At 41.1% G+C, this 16,178-nt stretch overlaps 2 protein-coding genes across 2 annotated transcripts; one reads left to right on the top strand and one right to left on the bottom strand.

Moving 5' to 3' along the window:
- The first annotated feature begins 4,388 nt into the window (after nt 1–4,388).
- On the top strand, nt 4,389–6,996 carry LOC119550480 (luciferin 4-monooxygenase). The gene is made up of 4 exons (XM_037859169.1): nt 4,389–4,551; nt 4,621–5,015; nt 5,785–5,901; nt 5,963–6,996. The coding sequence occupies exons 1-4, from the start codon at nt 4,402–4,404 to the stop codon at nt 6,912–6,914; spliced, it is 1,614 nt and encodes a 537-aa protein (XP_037715097.1). The 5' UTR covers nt 4,389–4,401; the 3' UTR covers nt 6,915–6,996.
- Nucleotides 6,997–12,293: 5,297 nt separating this feature from the next.
- Nucleotides 12,294–13,825, bottom strand: LOC119550640 (probable isocitrate dehydrogenase [NAD] subunit alpha, mitochondrial). The gene has a single exon (XM_037859478.1). It carries the CDS (start codon nt 13,573–13,575, stop codon nt 12,400–12,402), a length of 1,176 nt encoding a protein of 391 aa, XP_037715406.1. The 5' UTR covers nt 13,576–13,825; the 3' UTR covers nt 12,294–12,399.
- Nucleotides 13,826–16,178: the final 2,353 nt, after the last annotated feature.

The following is a 16,178-nucleotide window of genomic DNA, read 5'->3' as shown; positions in this document are numbered from 1 at the left end:
TTTTATGATCAACTAAACAAGTTTCCAAACAAATGAATAATTATTTTCAAATCAAGATTTACTTGCCTGAATACTTTCATATCAAAATTTTAGCAATTATAAAAACTTTAACTCCAATAAAATATGGTATAGTTTTAATTATGACTCATACGCAGTGTTGACTCATATAATGGGATAAAGTTTAAATTACCATTTAGTGAATAATCATGTTATTTCGACACAATGCAGATTGTTTCTTTTTTCAAAAGAAATCTATTTGATTCCCCGGAAAAAGCCTCAAGATAGTTCATCGATTGGAACGCGGAAAAGTTCTCAAAAAAACGCGGAAAATGAAAAGCATCCACTGCACTTACCATTCACATCACACGTTCAATCTGTTCACTTTGCTGGCGGTTCACGTAGTTAACCAAACTGGGATCGAAAGGCTGCAAAAAGTGCACGGCAATCTCCTCCTCTATTTTTTCCAGAGACTCCACTCTGCAGTTCAGCCGGAAGGGAATATGAAACCGCAGCGGCAGCTTTGCTTAACTAAATTCTGTTGTCAAAACTTCAATTGTTGGGGCCGAGGGTGAAAAGTTCGGGCCAAAACATTTTGACAGGCCGGAAAGAACGGAGCTTGTGAAGAGTTAGAGGCCAAAAAAACTTTCTAAAGGCAAGCGAATGGGCTGAGTTTCAGTTACGAGAGCGCACTTAACTATCACGGCCAACTTTGCAGCACTTAACAACACTTGAGGGAAACTTTCTGCTAACCGCATAGACTAGTTTGGCAATATGTTAGGCCCTTATCTGTGGCTAATTCGTGTGGTCGCCAGTCGATCTCCTCAACGCATCAGCTTTCCCAACTTTTCGAGACAATAGTGATAATCCGACCAACTCGAGAGCCAAGAGCTTGCAACCGCCTCGTCGAAGGAATCACCGCAAACTGCCTGAGCGTGTCCAAGTCCCCAGACAGCAGACTGTTGGCCCGGTTCCTGCCATCATCGGCTATGCAGCATCGTATCCAGTATCCTGCATCCGAGTCCTCGGCAGGCAAACATCGCCGCTTTTTATGAATGGTGCGATGTTTGGGGTACGCCGTGGAATCGGAACCCATCGTGCGCATGTCCACGGGGCGTATGCAAGATTTATGACAGTTCCACTCGGCCAAAACACATCGAACACGTGCCACGTGGACCTCCAACAAGTGTGATAAGCGCGATAACGCCCCCGAACGCAAATCCAGCGCTTTTTTCAACCCCACGAGAGCTTGGCGATTGTCTAAGGTCAGGGACACTGACCGCAGAACGCCGGCACAAAAAGTTGCAGGCTGCTTTGAATACAATGGGGAAAATATTTTCATTTGAAGAAAAGAAATTTATGAGAGAATATTCCTTAGAAAACATTCTATTAGATCTTTGATATTTTAGGTCATATCTCAACATATAAAATTTCAATTTCACACTTTTAAGCATTTCTGACTAATTAGAATATTTAATGAGATTATTATTACTTAAAAACTAATATTTGTGATCCCTATCTATAAAATTTTTTGGACCTTAAACTGGTAAACTTAACGCTTTTTTAAAACAAATTAAACGATTTGGGAAAATTAAAATGAATAAGATTTTTAAAACGAATTATTTACTGTTAATAAAATTTCATGATTTATATCCTCCATCTAACTTTACACTTTAAAATATCATATCATATTAATATATTTCTAAGCTCCTGAATAAAAAAAACAGTAACAGTTACTTTTCTCAAAAATTCGTGACCACTTCTCATAAGATAAAATATGATTATTAGAAGTTAAAAGTTACCTCATCATCCTTTCTTTTGGAAACAATATACAATCTATAAAATTCCTAAAAATTAAAGATACTTTCATTTTGAACTAAAAGAACAATTTCTGTTTTATATTTTAATTTCATGGTGGGTAGTGCTCGACCTGATAACTCTACTATTTACATATTATATTATAGATAGATAACTAACCCAATCCAATTAATTTCACTGTCTACTTATCGCACATTTTTAAACCTTATCAAGAAAGCGTATTGTTCATTCAGAAAATAACAGAGATAAATTGTAACAGAATAGTATTCCCTATCAGGCATCGAAAGCCGGTGCATTTAGGTAAGACTTTGCACTTGAGATATCATTTTTAGCCATCCTGGTATTCAAGCTGACTTATCGCAGATAGGGTTCTAAAACCCCATAAGCCCGTTCATTCAGAAAATGTTGGTGACGCATAGAGATAAGCTAGGGAATTATTGTATTTCCTTATCAGGCATCGACTGCTGATTCAATTATGTAACAACTTGCACTAGGAGTGATGTTAATTAATTAAGCCCGCTGCGATATGATACATATTGACTGCCTGGCTGCTACATCTCATCAATACGGCAAACTTGCGGTGTGATCACCTTATGGGAGTATGCATTTCGGGGGCTGGAGTGGGCGTGGCTGGAGTGGGCGTGGCTGTCGGGGGCGTGGTTGTCGGGGGCGTCATCTCATTATAATGCGCATTATTAACTGACACCCCTTGTCACGGCTGAGCAGGCAAAGCGACCGCTTTGAGGGAATCCGCCAGAATGGACGGCCAAAACCGCCAATCAAATCGGAATCGAATCGAAACGGTACATGAGCTTGTCCTGCCCCCGAAAATCTTGGGGGTCTTAAAGCTTTAAGATGCATTTTCCGGAGGTGGAAACTCGCTCTCCTCGCTCTATTTGCATGCCAATCGTCGGGAGCATCTTGTCCGGGTGCTTTTCCGGGTCCTTTTCCTTGTGCATTCTGCATTTTCACCCCGTGCCCTGCTCATTTTGCCAAACAAATTCAGAAACACTTTAAACTATTTTGCTCGCTTTTTGGCCGCTCTGTCTGTAATTTCATGTTAATATATGCATGCTGCGGAACTACGAACTCCCGGAACTTTTGGGAGGTGGAAATGGCACCCGCGTTTGTGGGGCGCCGACACACACACAATGCAAATAGCGCAACAGGGCGTGGCCCCGCCCCAAAAATATTACAACCATAATAAAATGCCAGCGTTGAGTTCATTTAAGAGGAACTATTTCTGTGAGCCCCATGAAGGCAGCCAGAGCTACATTTAAGTTAAGTTTAAGTAGACAAAATAGTTTCGGAGAACTCAAATAACACATTCTAGGGCTTTTGATGGCTTTTGACTTATAAAAGAAGACATTTTTAAGCAAAATATAAAATTAAATATTAAGTTTGCCTTAGGTAATTGTTCTTTTTACATTTTATAAACTTAATTCTAAATCTTGGTGGTAAATATGTATATTGTCTTCCCAAAAATTCGTTAAAAATTTTTTACATACTTATTTTTGCTTATTTAAATGTAATAAGAAGCCTTAAAAATAATAAAATATTTGTAATAATTAAGACACAGACCTGTAATACATAAGTAAGTTAGGTACTCTTACAATGCTTGAAAAATCCTAAAATATTTTAATATCATAATTTGTAGATAATTTCTTTCATACTTTATTTGCTATGCAACTATTTTTTTACCATTTGAAATATAAAGGGTGTTTTTTTAGAAAAATAGAACTTTAAGTTGGCATTACTGTTCAAGGTGGCGACCGATTTAACAGCTGTCTAGTAATTCATTTGCAGTTTGGTTTGGCAATTCATCATGAATAGACTCACTCCATGCAATTTTATTTTGAAAATAATGGTTCTATGCGGAATACGTATCGCCTAATTTCACGTTTTGGACCTGTGATTTGGTTTCCAAGATCTTGTGATTTAACACCGCTAGACTACTTTATGTGGGGCTATGTAAAGTCATTGGTCTATTCGGATAAGCCACAAACGCTTGACCCTTTGGAAGACAACATTCGCCGTGTTATTTCCGATATACCGCCACAAATGTTGGACTACATCCGAGCCAGCCGTGGGGGTCATATGTCAGAAATCATATTTAAAATGTAATGCCACAAGATTATCTTTTGAATAAAAAACAATTCATGTCTATCGAATAATCTATCGTTGTTTTATTAAAATTTTAAGTTCTATACCTCTAAAAAACACCCTTTACTATCAATACTTCTCTAATTTTTTAGTTTTCAGTTTCGGACTTAGTCATGGTATGTTCATCTACCTTTCGAAGGCGTTCCCGGCACGCGTCGTTGCCAGGGCCCATAAAATACGGAAGTCACTCCCTCCTCTTTAAGCGGAAATTAAAAAAATTGGCTCGAATTAGATTAGGTGAGCCCACAACAAAAATCAGCTGATGTTACCATAAATCTTTTACTTATTTTGGCTAAACTTTGGACTCCGCGCGTGTGCCGATTGGTGTGCTTAATTGATATGATAAGCGACCCATCAGGGCGATATAAAAGACAATGTAAGGGGTCTGGCCACTCAGTAGCGAATTAAAATTGGACTAGCAAAATGCCGACCAAGGCGGTATACCCCACCTTCTTCAACAAGGAGACGAAGATCTGGAGCGGCGCGCCGAGGCCCAAGATGTATCACCGTGACGCATCGATAGGTCAGATCATCTTCAGTTCGCTGCGCTGCTGGCCCACCAATGTGATTCAGGTAAACGATTGCGTAACCCCTGGAGCCTAGGGACTTTGGAGTCTGATGAGCTCGATTATATAAAAGTAGATCACCGACGACGATGGCACCGTTCTGACTAACGCCGACATGCTGGCCTATGCCACCCGGATTGCTCTGTTCTTCAAGAGCGAGGGCCTGACCCAAGACGATCGCGTCGGTATCATCGCCAACTCCAGCACCTTTGTGATCCCCTTGGTCACCGCCTGCTTCTTCCAAGCCACGCCCTTCCATGCCGTCAACTACTCGAGGGAGCCGGCCATTGTCAAGGGCCTCTACGAGGTGACCAAGCCCAAGATCATGTTCATCGATGGATCCGACTACGAGCGCATCAAGGAGATCACAAAGGAGTGGTCCCCCAAGCTGATCACACTCACGGGAAAAGTGGAGGGCGTGACCAGCATCGAGGACCTGGTTAAGCCCCATCCCGCCGAGAAGATCTATGTGTGAGTACTCCCGATTTAGTGCAATTTTAACTGGCCAACGATCATATGTAGGTAAGGGATTTTAGGAACGTAGTATTTTATGTAATATTTTAAATTATAAGAAATACTAACAAACAGATTATTTAATTAGAACTTATATTTATTATCACCCAAAAGTAATTTTTATAATTACATTAAGCTTTAACCTGGAGCTAAAAAATTAGTTTATTTGAGTATGACCACTTTTTCACTGTTCATCTAATTTTCTATTGATTACTAAGTTTCAGTAGCACACTTAAAAAACAAGGGAATATTAGTGAAAACAGCTTATTTGCATGTGGTGTGCAATCGCGATTGAATTGCAAAATATTTAATTTTATTTGGTTATAACTTTTTAATGAATGATCAGATTTCAAAAATGTTTGGCATGTAGATAAATACCTATCTAATAATAGGAACATTTAAATTTTTAATACATTTTAATAACAAATATTTGGATGTTTAGGTTTTGGATTGTTATCTTAAAAAATCATTTAATTTGTATATTACCCTTTTCTGTTTTCTGATAACACATCCTTAGACAACAAATATTGAATAACTTATAGATTTTTAAATTGCACAAGACAAAATATGTTGATTGTTATATGACTTTTTTGCATTGTTCTGTTGATTGCTAATATTTTTTGTGATTGAGAATAATATATTAGATCTGTTAGTTAAAGCTCTATAGATATTATATAATTTTTTTTACTATTTATAGGTTAAATTAATCATTATTATCCCATTCTAGACCCGCTACCTTGGCCTCTGGTGGCGACCAAACCGCCGTGGTTCTGTGCTCCTCTGGCACATCCGGTTTGCCCAAAGCAGTGGCCCTCTCCCACCGCCACATTGCATCGACCAACTCGTGAGTTTTGAAGAATCCCTTAAAGAAAGCCCCACCTAACCCATATTCCAACCCCATGTAGACTGTGCACCAGTGACGACGTGCTGTACACCAGTGCCACCATTGACTGGATGACCGGATTCTCGATTACCGTAATGAATCTCATTTGTGGCTTCACTCGCATCATTTCCAACAAGACCTTCAGTGCCGAAACAGCCCTCTATTTGATCAACAAGTACAAGTCCAACTGCCTGGCTTTGGCCCCATGGCAGGCCTACGAGCTCTATTCCAGTCCACTGGCCACTCCCGAGAAGCTGGCGCCCGTGAGCATATCCTTTGTGATCGGTGGATGGATATCTTTGGCTCTTCTTCGCAGGGCTCAGGAACTGATGCCCAAGTCCCTGGTGATGTTCTCCTACGGAACCACAGAGACGGGTGTGGTGACCATCAATATTGATCATTCTCTGGAGTGCTCGGTGGGCAGACTTTCGCCCGGCATGAGAATCAAGGTCATTGGCGAGGATGGCCAGCAGCTGGGCGTGAATCAAACGGGCGAAGTGCTCATCGATATTGGTCTGAAGTGGGAGGGCTATGTGGCGAATCCCGAGGACACGGCAGTCACTCTCCAGGATGGCTGGATCAACCTTGGCGATCTGGGCTACTTCGATGAGGACAACAACCTGTATCTGGTGGACCGCAAGAAGGATCTGCTGAAGTACAAGTCCAAGCACTATTGGCCCAACGAGATCGAGCAGATCATCGCCGAGCTGCCGGAGGTGGAGCACGTCTGTGTGGTGGGTGTCCGGGATGCGAGATATGGCGATGCTGCCGGAGCCCTGATCATCAAGAAGGAGGGCGCCGAGATCGAGGAACAGAAGATCATCGACCACGTGGCCCAGCGGGTGGTGGTGGACTACAAGCAGCTGAATGCCGGTGTCATCTTCGTGGAGAAGTTCCCCAAGAACGCGAATGGAAAGGTCATGAGGAGCCAGGCGCGCGACCTTTTCCAGGAAATCAAGCCCATTAGCTTTTAATAATATTTTATGTAATACTTTTAAAATGCCTTACCTGTATTTGGTAAAAAAAAGATAATTAAACTTTACATTTTTTAGATTATGCTTATAGATATCTTTTGAATTGTTTGTTCCTTTTAATTAAGACTGTTTGCTATTAATTCTTATTAACTAAAATTCAAATTCGTTTTTAGATTATGTTTTGAATGTTAGAAGAGTCCCATTTTAAAATTCCCTTGAACTTAAGTCTAATCTTTCATAAGAATTATATCCACATGGGCTTTCTCTCTATCTTTTTAATTAAATGAAACTAGAGGGTAGATAAGATAGGGTTCTGTTCAAATATATGTAGTTATAATTCATTATTTATCTAGAATAATTCAGCATAGCTACTGCCATTGACTATTAATACCTTTAGGACCAGACAGTAATACTGATAAATTGTTAGTAAGCTATCACTAAGATCTTAATGAAAGCACAGTAAATAAATTAGTCAATTAAACCGGCAAACGAACCAAACTTTATTTTGAATAGCCATTTAACCACGTTTGAAAGCAGCTCTCAACGTGGTTTTCCGGTTACCAAAGTCCGAATAATGGCGAATTTCCGTGCGAAAAGGCCAATCCCCGGCCTGATCCTCTTTGGTATATGAACACCTTTTGTCACAGGGACTGCAGCAATTTACGTTTATGGAAATGCGAATGGAAATGAAAATGTCTGGCAGTCCGATTGCAATAATTTACCTTCCGGTCGATGGTGGCGTTTTGTGTTTCCGGTTGCATTCAACGCTATCACAACCGCTGTTTCCGCCGCATGCGGCACAATCTGCTCGATTTCGCTGCAATTTCAGGGGTTATGCAAAAAACTTGGATGACCAGGCCAAATTCAATGTAGCATGTCCTGTTTTTGGTTGAAGTTTGGGGGTGGATTTCCTAAATGTCCCATCCCTTTGGCTATTGCACTGCATTCTTGGCGCGCCATCGTCGCCATCGTAAATTATTCAAGTTTTAAGTCGTAAATAAAGGGGCATAAACATAAGCACAATCGGCCTGCTTTTGCCACTGGCCACGCCCACAGGACATCTTTTCAGCTGCGGGATTCCAGGACTCGTCGCCTTCTCCATCTGCATCTCCGCATCCATCGTCTGCGGCTGCCACAAGCCCCTCGTGAATTCAGTGGCAAATTGCTGAAATCGCTGGCTCCACATTTGAATTTGCCGCTGGGAGTTTGTGGGAATCCCCGGCATTATTCTGCGGCAATGGAAGCTAAAGTTTAATGCAGCCGCTTAGAAAACGTTTTGGCGTTTCCAAGTAACTTAGATTAAATCAAGAGGCTTGTAGATACTTAAAAAGTTTAGATGTTAGAGCTAACATTTCAGTCAACATTTGATAATTGTTTGTTTTACAAAGACATAGGCAGACTTTGTAAAGAAATTCTTTAAGCATCGATAAATTAAATTAAAATACTAAAGATGTTCTATGATTAATACAAATTATTTATTTATTATTATTATTATTTTAGAAAAAGTGTGTTACTTTGTTTTAGTTATAAAAGTACAATTACTAAGTAAACAATTGTTAATTAAACTTGGACTACTCACATGATATTATCTTGTCTTTTCCCAAAGAACATTTTTTTTCAGGTAAAGTAAAAGGAATTGGCAAGTTTTAGCATAATCAGGTCGAAATTCTTATTAAATAATATATATTTGTTGTATGAAAATTACATATTTTTAGTATACGAATATTTTTAATAAACCGCTTAGTAACAAATTTTAGTATTAATGCCTAATGTCTTAAATGAAATGGTTGTCTCAGTCCAGGTGGCCCAATTTCCGAGCTAAAATTTAAACACTTTCAGAGGCTAATCCAAAAATGATTGACGTTTGGCCAACGCACGAGTTGATTTCGGATTTGTTTCGCTTGGATTGCTGGCAGCCTTATCATACAATACCCTACAATGCCAAACCACTCCAACCATTTTAGCCAGAGGACGAGGAGTTAACAGATCCCGCTGAATGGACTCAAGACCCTTGACTCGGCGGCCAGAGGTAATTGTGTGATTGATGGGCGCGGAGCTGGAAGGCTCCGATTTCTCTCTTAACTGAGTGACGTGGCGGCCAGAGTCTTTATCTGCAGAGGACACCCGATCCTGCGAGGTCGAAGGTCGGCTTTAATCAACCCAACCACCCACTCACTCACTAATTATGCCATCGCCACAGGCAAGTGCACTTGCACCACCGAAAAACACAATGCACCACCGCTCACAAACGATGTTTACATGCAATTACTGTTTCAGTGTTCCGCTGTCAACTCGAACGCCATTATGCCATTCGCCATTTCCGTTGTTTATTACATGAAGCTCTCAGCTCTATAAGGCAGGGGATCCCGGTGATCCAGGACATTCGGGATTCAGGTGGTCTGGTCCTGGTCGGTGGCACTCTTAATTGCACCGCTGCCGGCAATGTATCATCGCAGAGCAATTTCAGAGCTGCGGGAGCTGCTAAAAATGTTCATCGCTAATGTCGCAAATGTTTACTGTTGGCTTATGACTCTGCTCTTGGCCAAAAACATGAAACACGAAACATGAAACAAATGGCAACGGAAACGGAAACGGAAACGAGGGGTGGCTGCAAAGAGAAGGTTAATTGAATTGTTACTTTTCTGCTTCCCTGGAGAATTCTCCACGCTTTTTCGCATGTGTGTTTTGCTGAAGTAAAATTTTTCTAGTTTTTAGTTCTATAGGTGGATAAGCAAAAAACCGAAGAAATGCCAAATAAGAAACTGTTAAGGTGTAGACATATCTTTGTGACTATTGACCAAGGAAGTTTGATTAATAGTCACATTTTTTATAGAGAACAAACTCGAATGGATTGAAAATAAAATTTGGAATGGAATTGAAATTTTGGAATAGAATATGGAATTTTGTAAATATTTTTAAGACCTATTTCCTGTATAATCCTTGGAAAATTTATATTTGATATTGATATTTTTATTTAATTTTTATTTGTTGAAAGTTCCGATGAACTGACTTTTAAATTTGAAGAATTGTTAATGCTTTTAATTTATTTCCGATTACACTTTATAAATTTAAATGTTCCTGAAAGTTATTCAGAAACCCCACCGGACATAACTAATTTCTAATTCGGTTAGCAGATTTGATAAGTCAATTAAAATGCGGAGATTTAAATTTACTTGGAAGCGTGATGGACTTCTTGGCAGGAAAGAGTGGCTGCCAAGGCTATTTATGTTGTTGGCCGCCAATGAATAATTCATTGCCACTCGTTATCCTGGCCTACGCGTCGATGATTAAATCAAATCACTTCAAGCCGTTGCCCATGTAACCAAAAACTGACTCAAGGTTTCCAAAAGGGCCACCACCCACCACTCAATGGTCAGCCTTATCTTGGGGAATTGTGCAAATGATGCCCGCGGGCCAAATTACCAAAGCATTCCGCCGCCTGGCAACTGTCAGCGATTTCAAGGGGTTAATTGTGTCGCAACCCGCTTAATTCGCTGAAATTTTGCTATTTGGTAAAGGTCCAAGGCTCCAAGGTCCTCCGCTTCCTATTCGCAGTTCGTTGCCTTGGGAGGAAACAAACAAACTTCCAACTGACTGGAGTCGAAGTAACAAAAAAAAAAGTTCCTAGAAGGTCAAAGGTTGCGCCATCGAAAAACAAAGAAATAAATACTAGTCCTCTATACAAACATTTGTTGGGCTCCAACGAGTTTAAGCCATTTGATTAAATCAGCAGGGGAGTGAGTGCCTGCATATCAAAATTCTGCAAGGACACCTTTGTTTTTTTTTTGGATTTTTCGCATTCGTAACGGCTGCATGGGCCAAAAATTGAATGGACATTTTCATTCAACAGCATACTGGCCATTTCGCTTTGATTTGGATTTCCATTTTGGTGCATTGGCCATTTGCTTTTAATAAAAATTCATCAAAAGCCAACAAAACGAAGGAGGACTCAGCATTGGAATCATGTGCGCCAGAAGTCATAAAAAGGGGTGAAACAATGGCGAGCGTGCAACCGGAAACGGAAGTCGACGCAGACAAACACCAGATACGAAGGGGCGCCATGGGAGGAAAAAGGGATTGCAAAAAGGATACGAGGCGATGCCAAGGCTCAAATGGAACACGAGTCAGGAGCAGAAGGAAAAGTGGAAGTGGAAGGGGAAGCCGCAGTGACAGCAGAAATAAGCTGCCCTTTTCCTTCACAGTTTTCTCAGATGATTTTTAAATAAGCAGGCATACAGAGAGCATACCTTCGTATTTTTATGGCATTCCAATTTGGCGAAACAAGGCGTCCCTTTGGGGCCAAGGACCAATAGGCAGGCAGCCTTGACAGCACGTCCTGGCTGGGGGAAAAGGACCTGGAGCGAAATGGCAGCGGCCATAAACGAAAATGTGTAAAAAGCTTAAGCGACACTAAAAGATTCCCCGCCCGAAAAACGGCGAATAGGTGCATAATGGCCGCCTGACACTGTGGGCAGATGTCAACATGTGCTTTTATTATCAGAGAGTGCACCATGACATCCCCCTCCATCCTCGTCCTTCGGCGCTCCACGTGGCAGGACTCGAAATGCAACTTAATTAAGAGCCGAAAAAGCGGCAAGGCAAAGGAAACTGCAGCTGGCATCTGCGGCGGTTAATGCCGGACGGCCATAAATCTGCCGAAATGCACTGCTAGCACCAGAGATCTGGAAACTGGGTACCGAGAACTGAAAGACCAGAGAGCACGGGGCTATATAAATATACGACTGCGACCGGCAAAGCGATAGCCAAGCGAATTGCGACTTTTATGACCCCAGCGAAGCGAGTGAATTAAATGCGAGGTAATTACATATTATAAATGTGTTTAGTTCGCCGATAGTTTCCCGCCAAAGAAAGCCAGTTGTCACAATGTATGCGCCTGGGCCATAAAGATACACTGTGATAAAATGACAGCACTTTCATTGTGATTATTATATTAAAAGATCCGAAAAAAGAACGTCCTTTAGAAATTTAATTACTACCCGTGTTTTTCCTTAAATTCATAATTTTATTAGCCTCCTGCTTCCAAAAAATAATCACAAATTAAGAAAAAAGTTAAATTTAATTCCGATCGTTATTTAAAAGATAAGAAATGGAAAGATCAGATCAGATCATCTACAATTACAAAATTGAAACAATCTTAAATATGAATAAAAAGTTTAATTAATAGAACTAGCCATTATTTAAACCTTTTGACATTATCTAGGTCTATAAATTAATATAATTGATTAATATTTCTATCACAATTACCATTAATATTGTCATCTATTTTCAAAGACTTCATAGCTAATAGTTCTTAAAATTGCGTCCAACAAGTTTTAAAAAAAATAGTATTATTAAGATAGGAAATATTGGTTTTCAATACATATTTATTAGCTGAATTGTTTTTAATGTTAATTTCGAGACATGTAATACCATTGCAGAAAGTCCATACTATTTAAGGGAACAAAGTCCATACTACCTGAGCCCATTACTTCGCCTTATCGAGACAACCGCAGACGGCCTTGACGAACTCGGAGCACTTGGCCTTGCCGCCCACATCCTCGGTGCGAATATCGCTGTCCTTATAGACAGTGCGAATGGCACACTCCACCTGATCCGCCTGCTGGTCCATCTTCAAGTGACGCAGCATCAGGGCGGCACACAGCAGTGGTCCCGTGGGATTGGCCTTATCCTTGCCCGCCAGGGCGTGGCACGCTTTCATCCGGGAGTCGAAAACGGTTCCGAGATTACTCACGGAGTAACCAGGACATATGCCAGACACTCCCATCATTCCGCCCGCTAAAACCCTCATCACATCCCCGTACATGCTCGATGAGACCATGACATCGCATTTGTGCGGCTTCATCAGTATGTTCAGGATGCAGGTATCCAGGTAGCGTTCCTCAAACTTAATCTTCTCCACATGCTTCTCGGCCTCGGCTCGCATGGCCTCCAGGAAGTTTCCATCCGTCATCCGCATGATGTTGGCCTTGTGGGCCACCGTGATCTTTTTCCTCTGATGTTTCATCGCATAGTCGAAGACAAATTGGGCAATCCTGGCTGCTCCCGTCGTGGTGCTCACTTTAATGGTCTGCATTACACCAGGAACCACGGAGTGCTCTATGCCGGAGTAGTCCCCCTCCATCTGATCCCGAATGATCACCACATCGAAATCTCCATAGGGCGTGTCCAAACCCTTGATGTTGGAGCATAGGGATACGTAGGCGAACTGGGCAAACTGCTTGCGGATCTGGCGCTGCCAGTGGCGACTCTCCACGGGACCCTTGATGCCCACCTTGTTGGCGCACAGGGACTCCAGAACCCCTAAGGAGACATCTTCGCTATCGGGGGCCATGTACTCCTCCACAATGTCCCACTCGATGGGAGCCTTCACGGCACACATAACCTCCTGAACTGCATCCATCATCTCGGGTCCCACGCCCTCGCCATTGATCATAGTCACCTTGGTGGTCTTCTTGGCAGGATCACCCGCTCCTTTGCCTTTCTCATTTCCTTTTTCTCCAGATTTTGGCTTTTCCCCAGACTTTTCCTTAGGCTTCTCCTGCGGTTTTGGCTTCTGATCCTTAGCGGAATAGAGTCTATATGTTCCGCCACCCACCGATCTCAGGCGAACAAGGGTGTTCATTTTTCGCAAGGTGTTCATTTTTGAAAATTTGGCCCAAAATAAGAGTTTTGAAAGGAAAGGATATGTTTGCTTGGGCTATGAGTTCAGTAGGGTGCTCCAAATTTATATAGAAATGGGTAATTTTGCAATACGAATTGAGGGATTGAAAGCATACCAAAAGAAATTGGTTGAGAAAAATGCTCTGCGTATTGGCTTAAAATTTTATTACCTATACGCACTGTTGACTTTAATGAAAAGTTGTATTAATCTAGGTGGCGTACATTAAAGCAAACATTTGTTCTTTGATCTACTTTACTTTAACAATTCTTTCAATTATTGACAAGGTTAGCAATGGGAGAAAGATTCTTTGTAGACAAAATTCAAATTGGCATACATGTCGTATGAGTAATTTTAAGGGACATGTTAAGACCATTTAAACGTTGCTTAATCTTAAAATACTACCCAGCTTAAGAGTGAGAATAAGATTCCCTTTCTTTAATATTATCCTAGTGTTCAACCATCCCCGAAAACACTTGGCCGCAAATTGATTTGGCAGGACTTCAATTTCCTGCTCATAAATCCCCGCGAAATATGTCTTGGCAGAGGATTCAACTGGGTCACCAAGGGGACTTCAAAAGTCGCTGGGCTGCTTTAATGTGATTCCCGGACAACAAGAAATCCAGGTGAAACCCAGGTATGAGCCTCCGCCTGCGGCTGTGTAAATGTGACAAATGGCTTGTCAACGGCTGTGGGCCCAAAAACCAAATGGCGACTGCTGGCGACAGACAAATGTCCCAAACGCCCCCGCCCCACCCAAGGGGGCGTGGCAATTATGAGTCCAGCGGCAGTGATTTTTCAACCAGGGGGGCGTGGGAAAAGCAGACCATTAAAATCGACGACCATTAAGAGCAGACCACAGGGAACCGCGGTGACGGGCGTTACAAATATCCAGTAATTATTTCGCCCCCGGCTGATTACTATTTAAGATTTATAAATGACGTTTTTCCCCATGATTTTCAGCAGACTGGTAATCAGCGAAAACAATGCATTAAGGTTTTACGACATCTTCGATTCATTTTTACGGCCCAGAACAGTGAATCCTTGAAGTACAAGAATAGTATCTCACAGATATCGAGCAAAAAAAAAACAATTCAGTTGAAGGTTTGTTTGCCATTCCGTGCTTTAGCATCATATTTTATCGTGTATGGCCTCTCTATTGACAACTTCCTGCACATAAAATCCAATAGAGTGCACTTCGCCAACAAAGTCGGTGCAATGGATGGCCAAAACTTAGGAAAGTTTGTGTAAACATTGGCCAAAACCAAACTTACAATGTGTGAGCCCAAACTATTATTAACCCCACTTCATTGTTCATTGTTCAGCAAATTGAAAGTTAAATCAAGGTGATGGCAGGGGGGACTGTTGGAGAACCGAAGAACAGAGGCCTTGAAAAGTGACTTTCTGACTGGCATATTCAATTCAAGGACCTGTCTAAATGTCAACGTCTTTGTTTCGATTTTTATTGATATTCAGAAGACCTTTTTAGGTGATTTAAAAGGGTGGTTTGAGATACTTTTTATGCCTTTAGGCCTTTACTTAAAGGGGTATTTTTGGTTAATTTGGTTGGTACAGAACATTTAGTAATCATAAATCTAACCTTTAACGTAATCCTATTGTGTTTCAATACAACAAATTTTTAAGCAGGCAAAGGGGAAAAATTATGGTTGAAAAAAGTTTTGCCACATATGATTTCTTTCATATCATATTATCAGCTCTACTGCATAACTCTAGATCTCGGAAAAATGGGTTACTATGTTTTTTGCATAAGGACAACTGAGTTAAAATTTTCCCAAGTGTGCTCTGAAAGTATCTGAATCTAACCTTCAATGAGTCCCAGGAGCTCATCCAAGTGCCTGCACTTAAAAAGCGTTTAAAGATGCTGCAAGTAATACAAGAATAATACAAGTCGTTTGGCTGGAAGGGGAAAACAATATAAATGCATGGCTTATTTACAAGTTGTGTGCTCTCGGGAGTGCATACATAATTCGAGCCAGTGTGTTTTAGATTTATGTATGTGCGGATGCATTTGACGAAGGACGTTTTGGTGAAAAGCTGGGAGGAAATACCCCCTAAGTGAATTACTTTTCAGCAACTGCGAACTCATTGAAATCCACATCGGGGCACTTACACATGTAAGCTGATCTGCGTTTTAACCATGAAAGCATGGTTTATGACTTTCCCTTTTTGAGTCAAAAGGAAACGCTATTATATAGTTATATAGTCGAGTGCAGATGATAGAGCAATCTGCTCCTTATCAAGGTTACCGGGGTAAATGCGGGAATGAGCAGTTATGATCCGCTGATTTTCATTAGCCCTGCTCGGCGCTCATGAATAATGCAAGCCCAGTTTATCATTTCTATGGGCTACATGTTGATTTAAGGGCTTGCCCCTGGCCAAAAACAACTCTTGCCAAAAAATGTCTGGCAAAAAAAGAAGAGGTTTTCACACCCAAATCACCGGACGGACAGATTTGGTTGTTTATGTAGTCAAGGGACGTGCAACCCTTTTGTCAATGAGAGTTGGAAATTTAAGACGGACAGGCAAAAAAAGAAGAAAAGAAAAATCGGAGAAATATACTGTTG

The sequence above is a fragment of the Drosophila subpulchrella genome, chromosome 2R (assembly GCF_014743375.2).
Source record: "Drosophila subpulchrella strain 33 F10 #4 breed RU33 chromosome 2R, RU_Dsub_v1.1 Primary Assembly, whole genome shotgun sequence".
In the NCBI taxonomy this organism is placed as follows: Eukaryota; Metazoa; Arthropoda; class Insecta; order Diptera; family Drosophilidae; genus Drosophila; species Drosophila subpulchrella.
The sequence above is the reverse complement of the archived record's forward strand: the minus strand, read 5'-3'. Positions and strand labels throughout refer to the sequence as shown.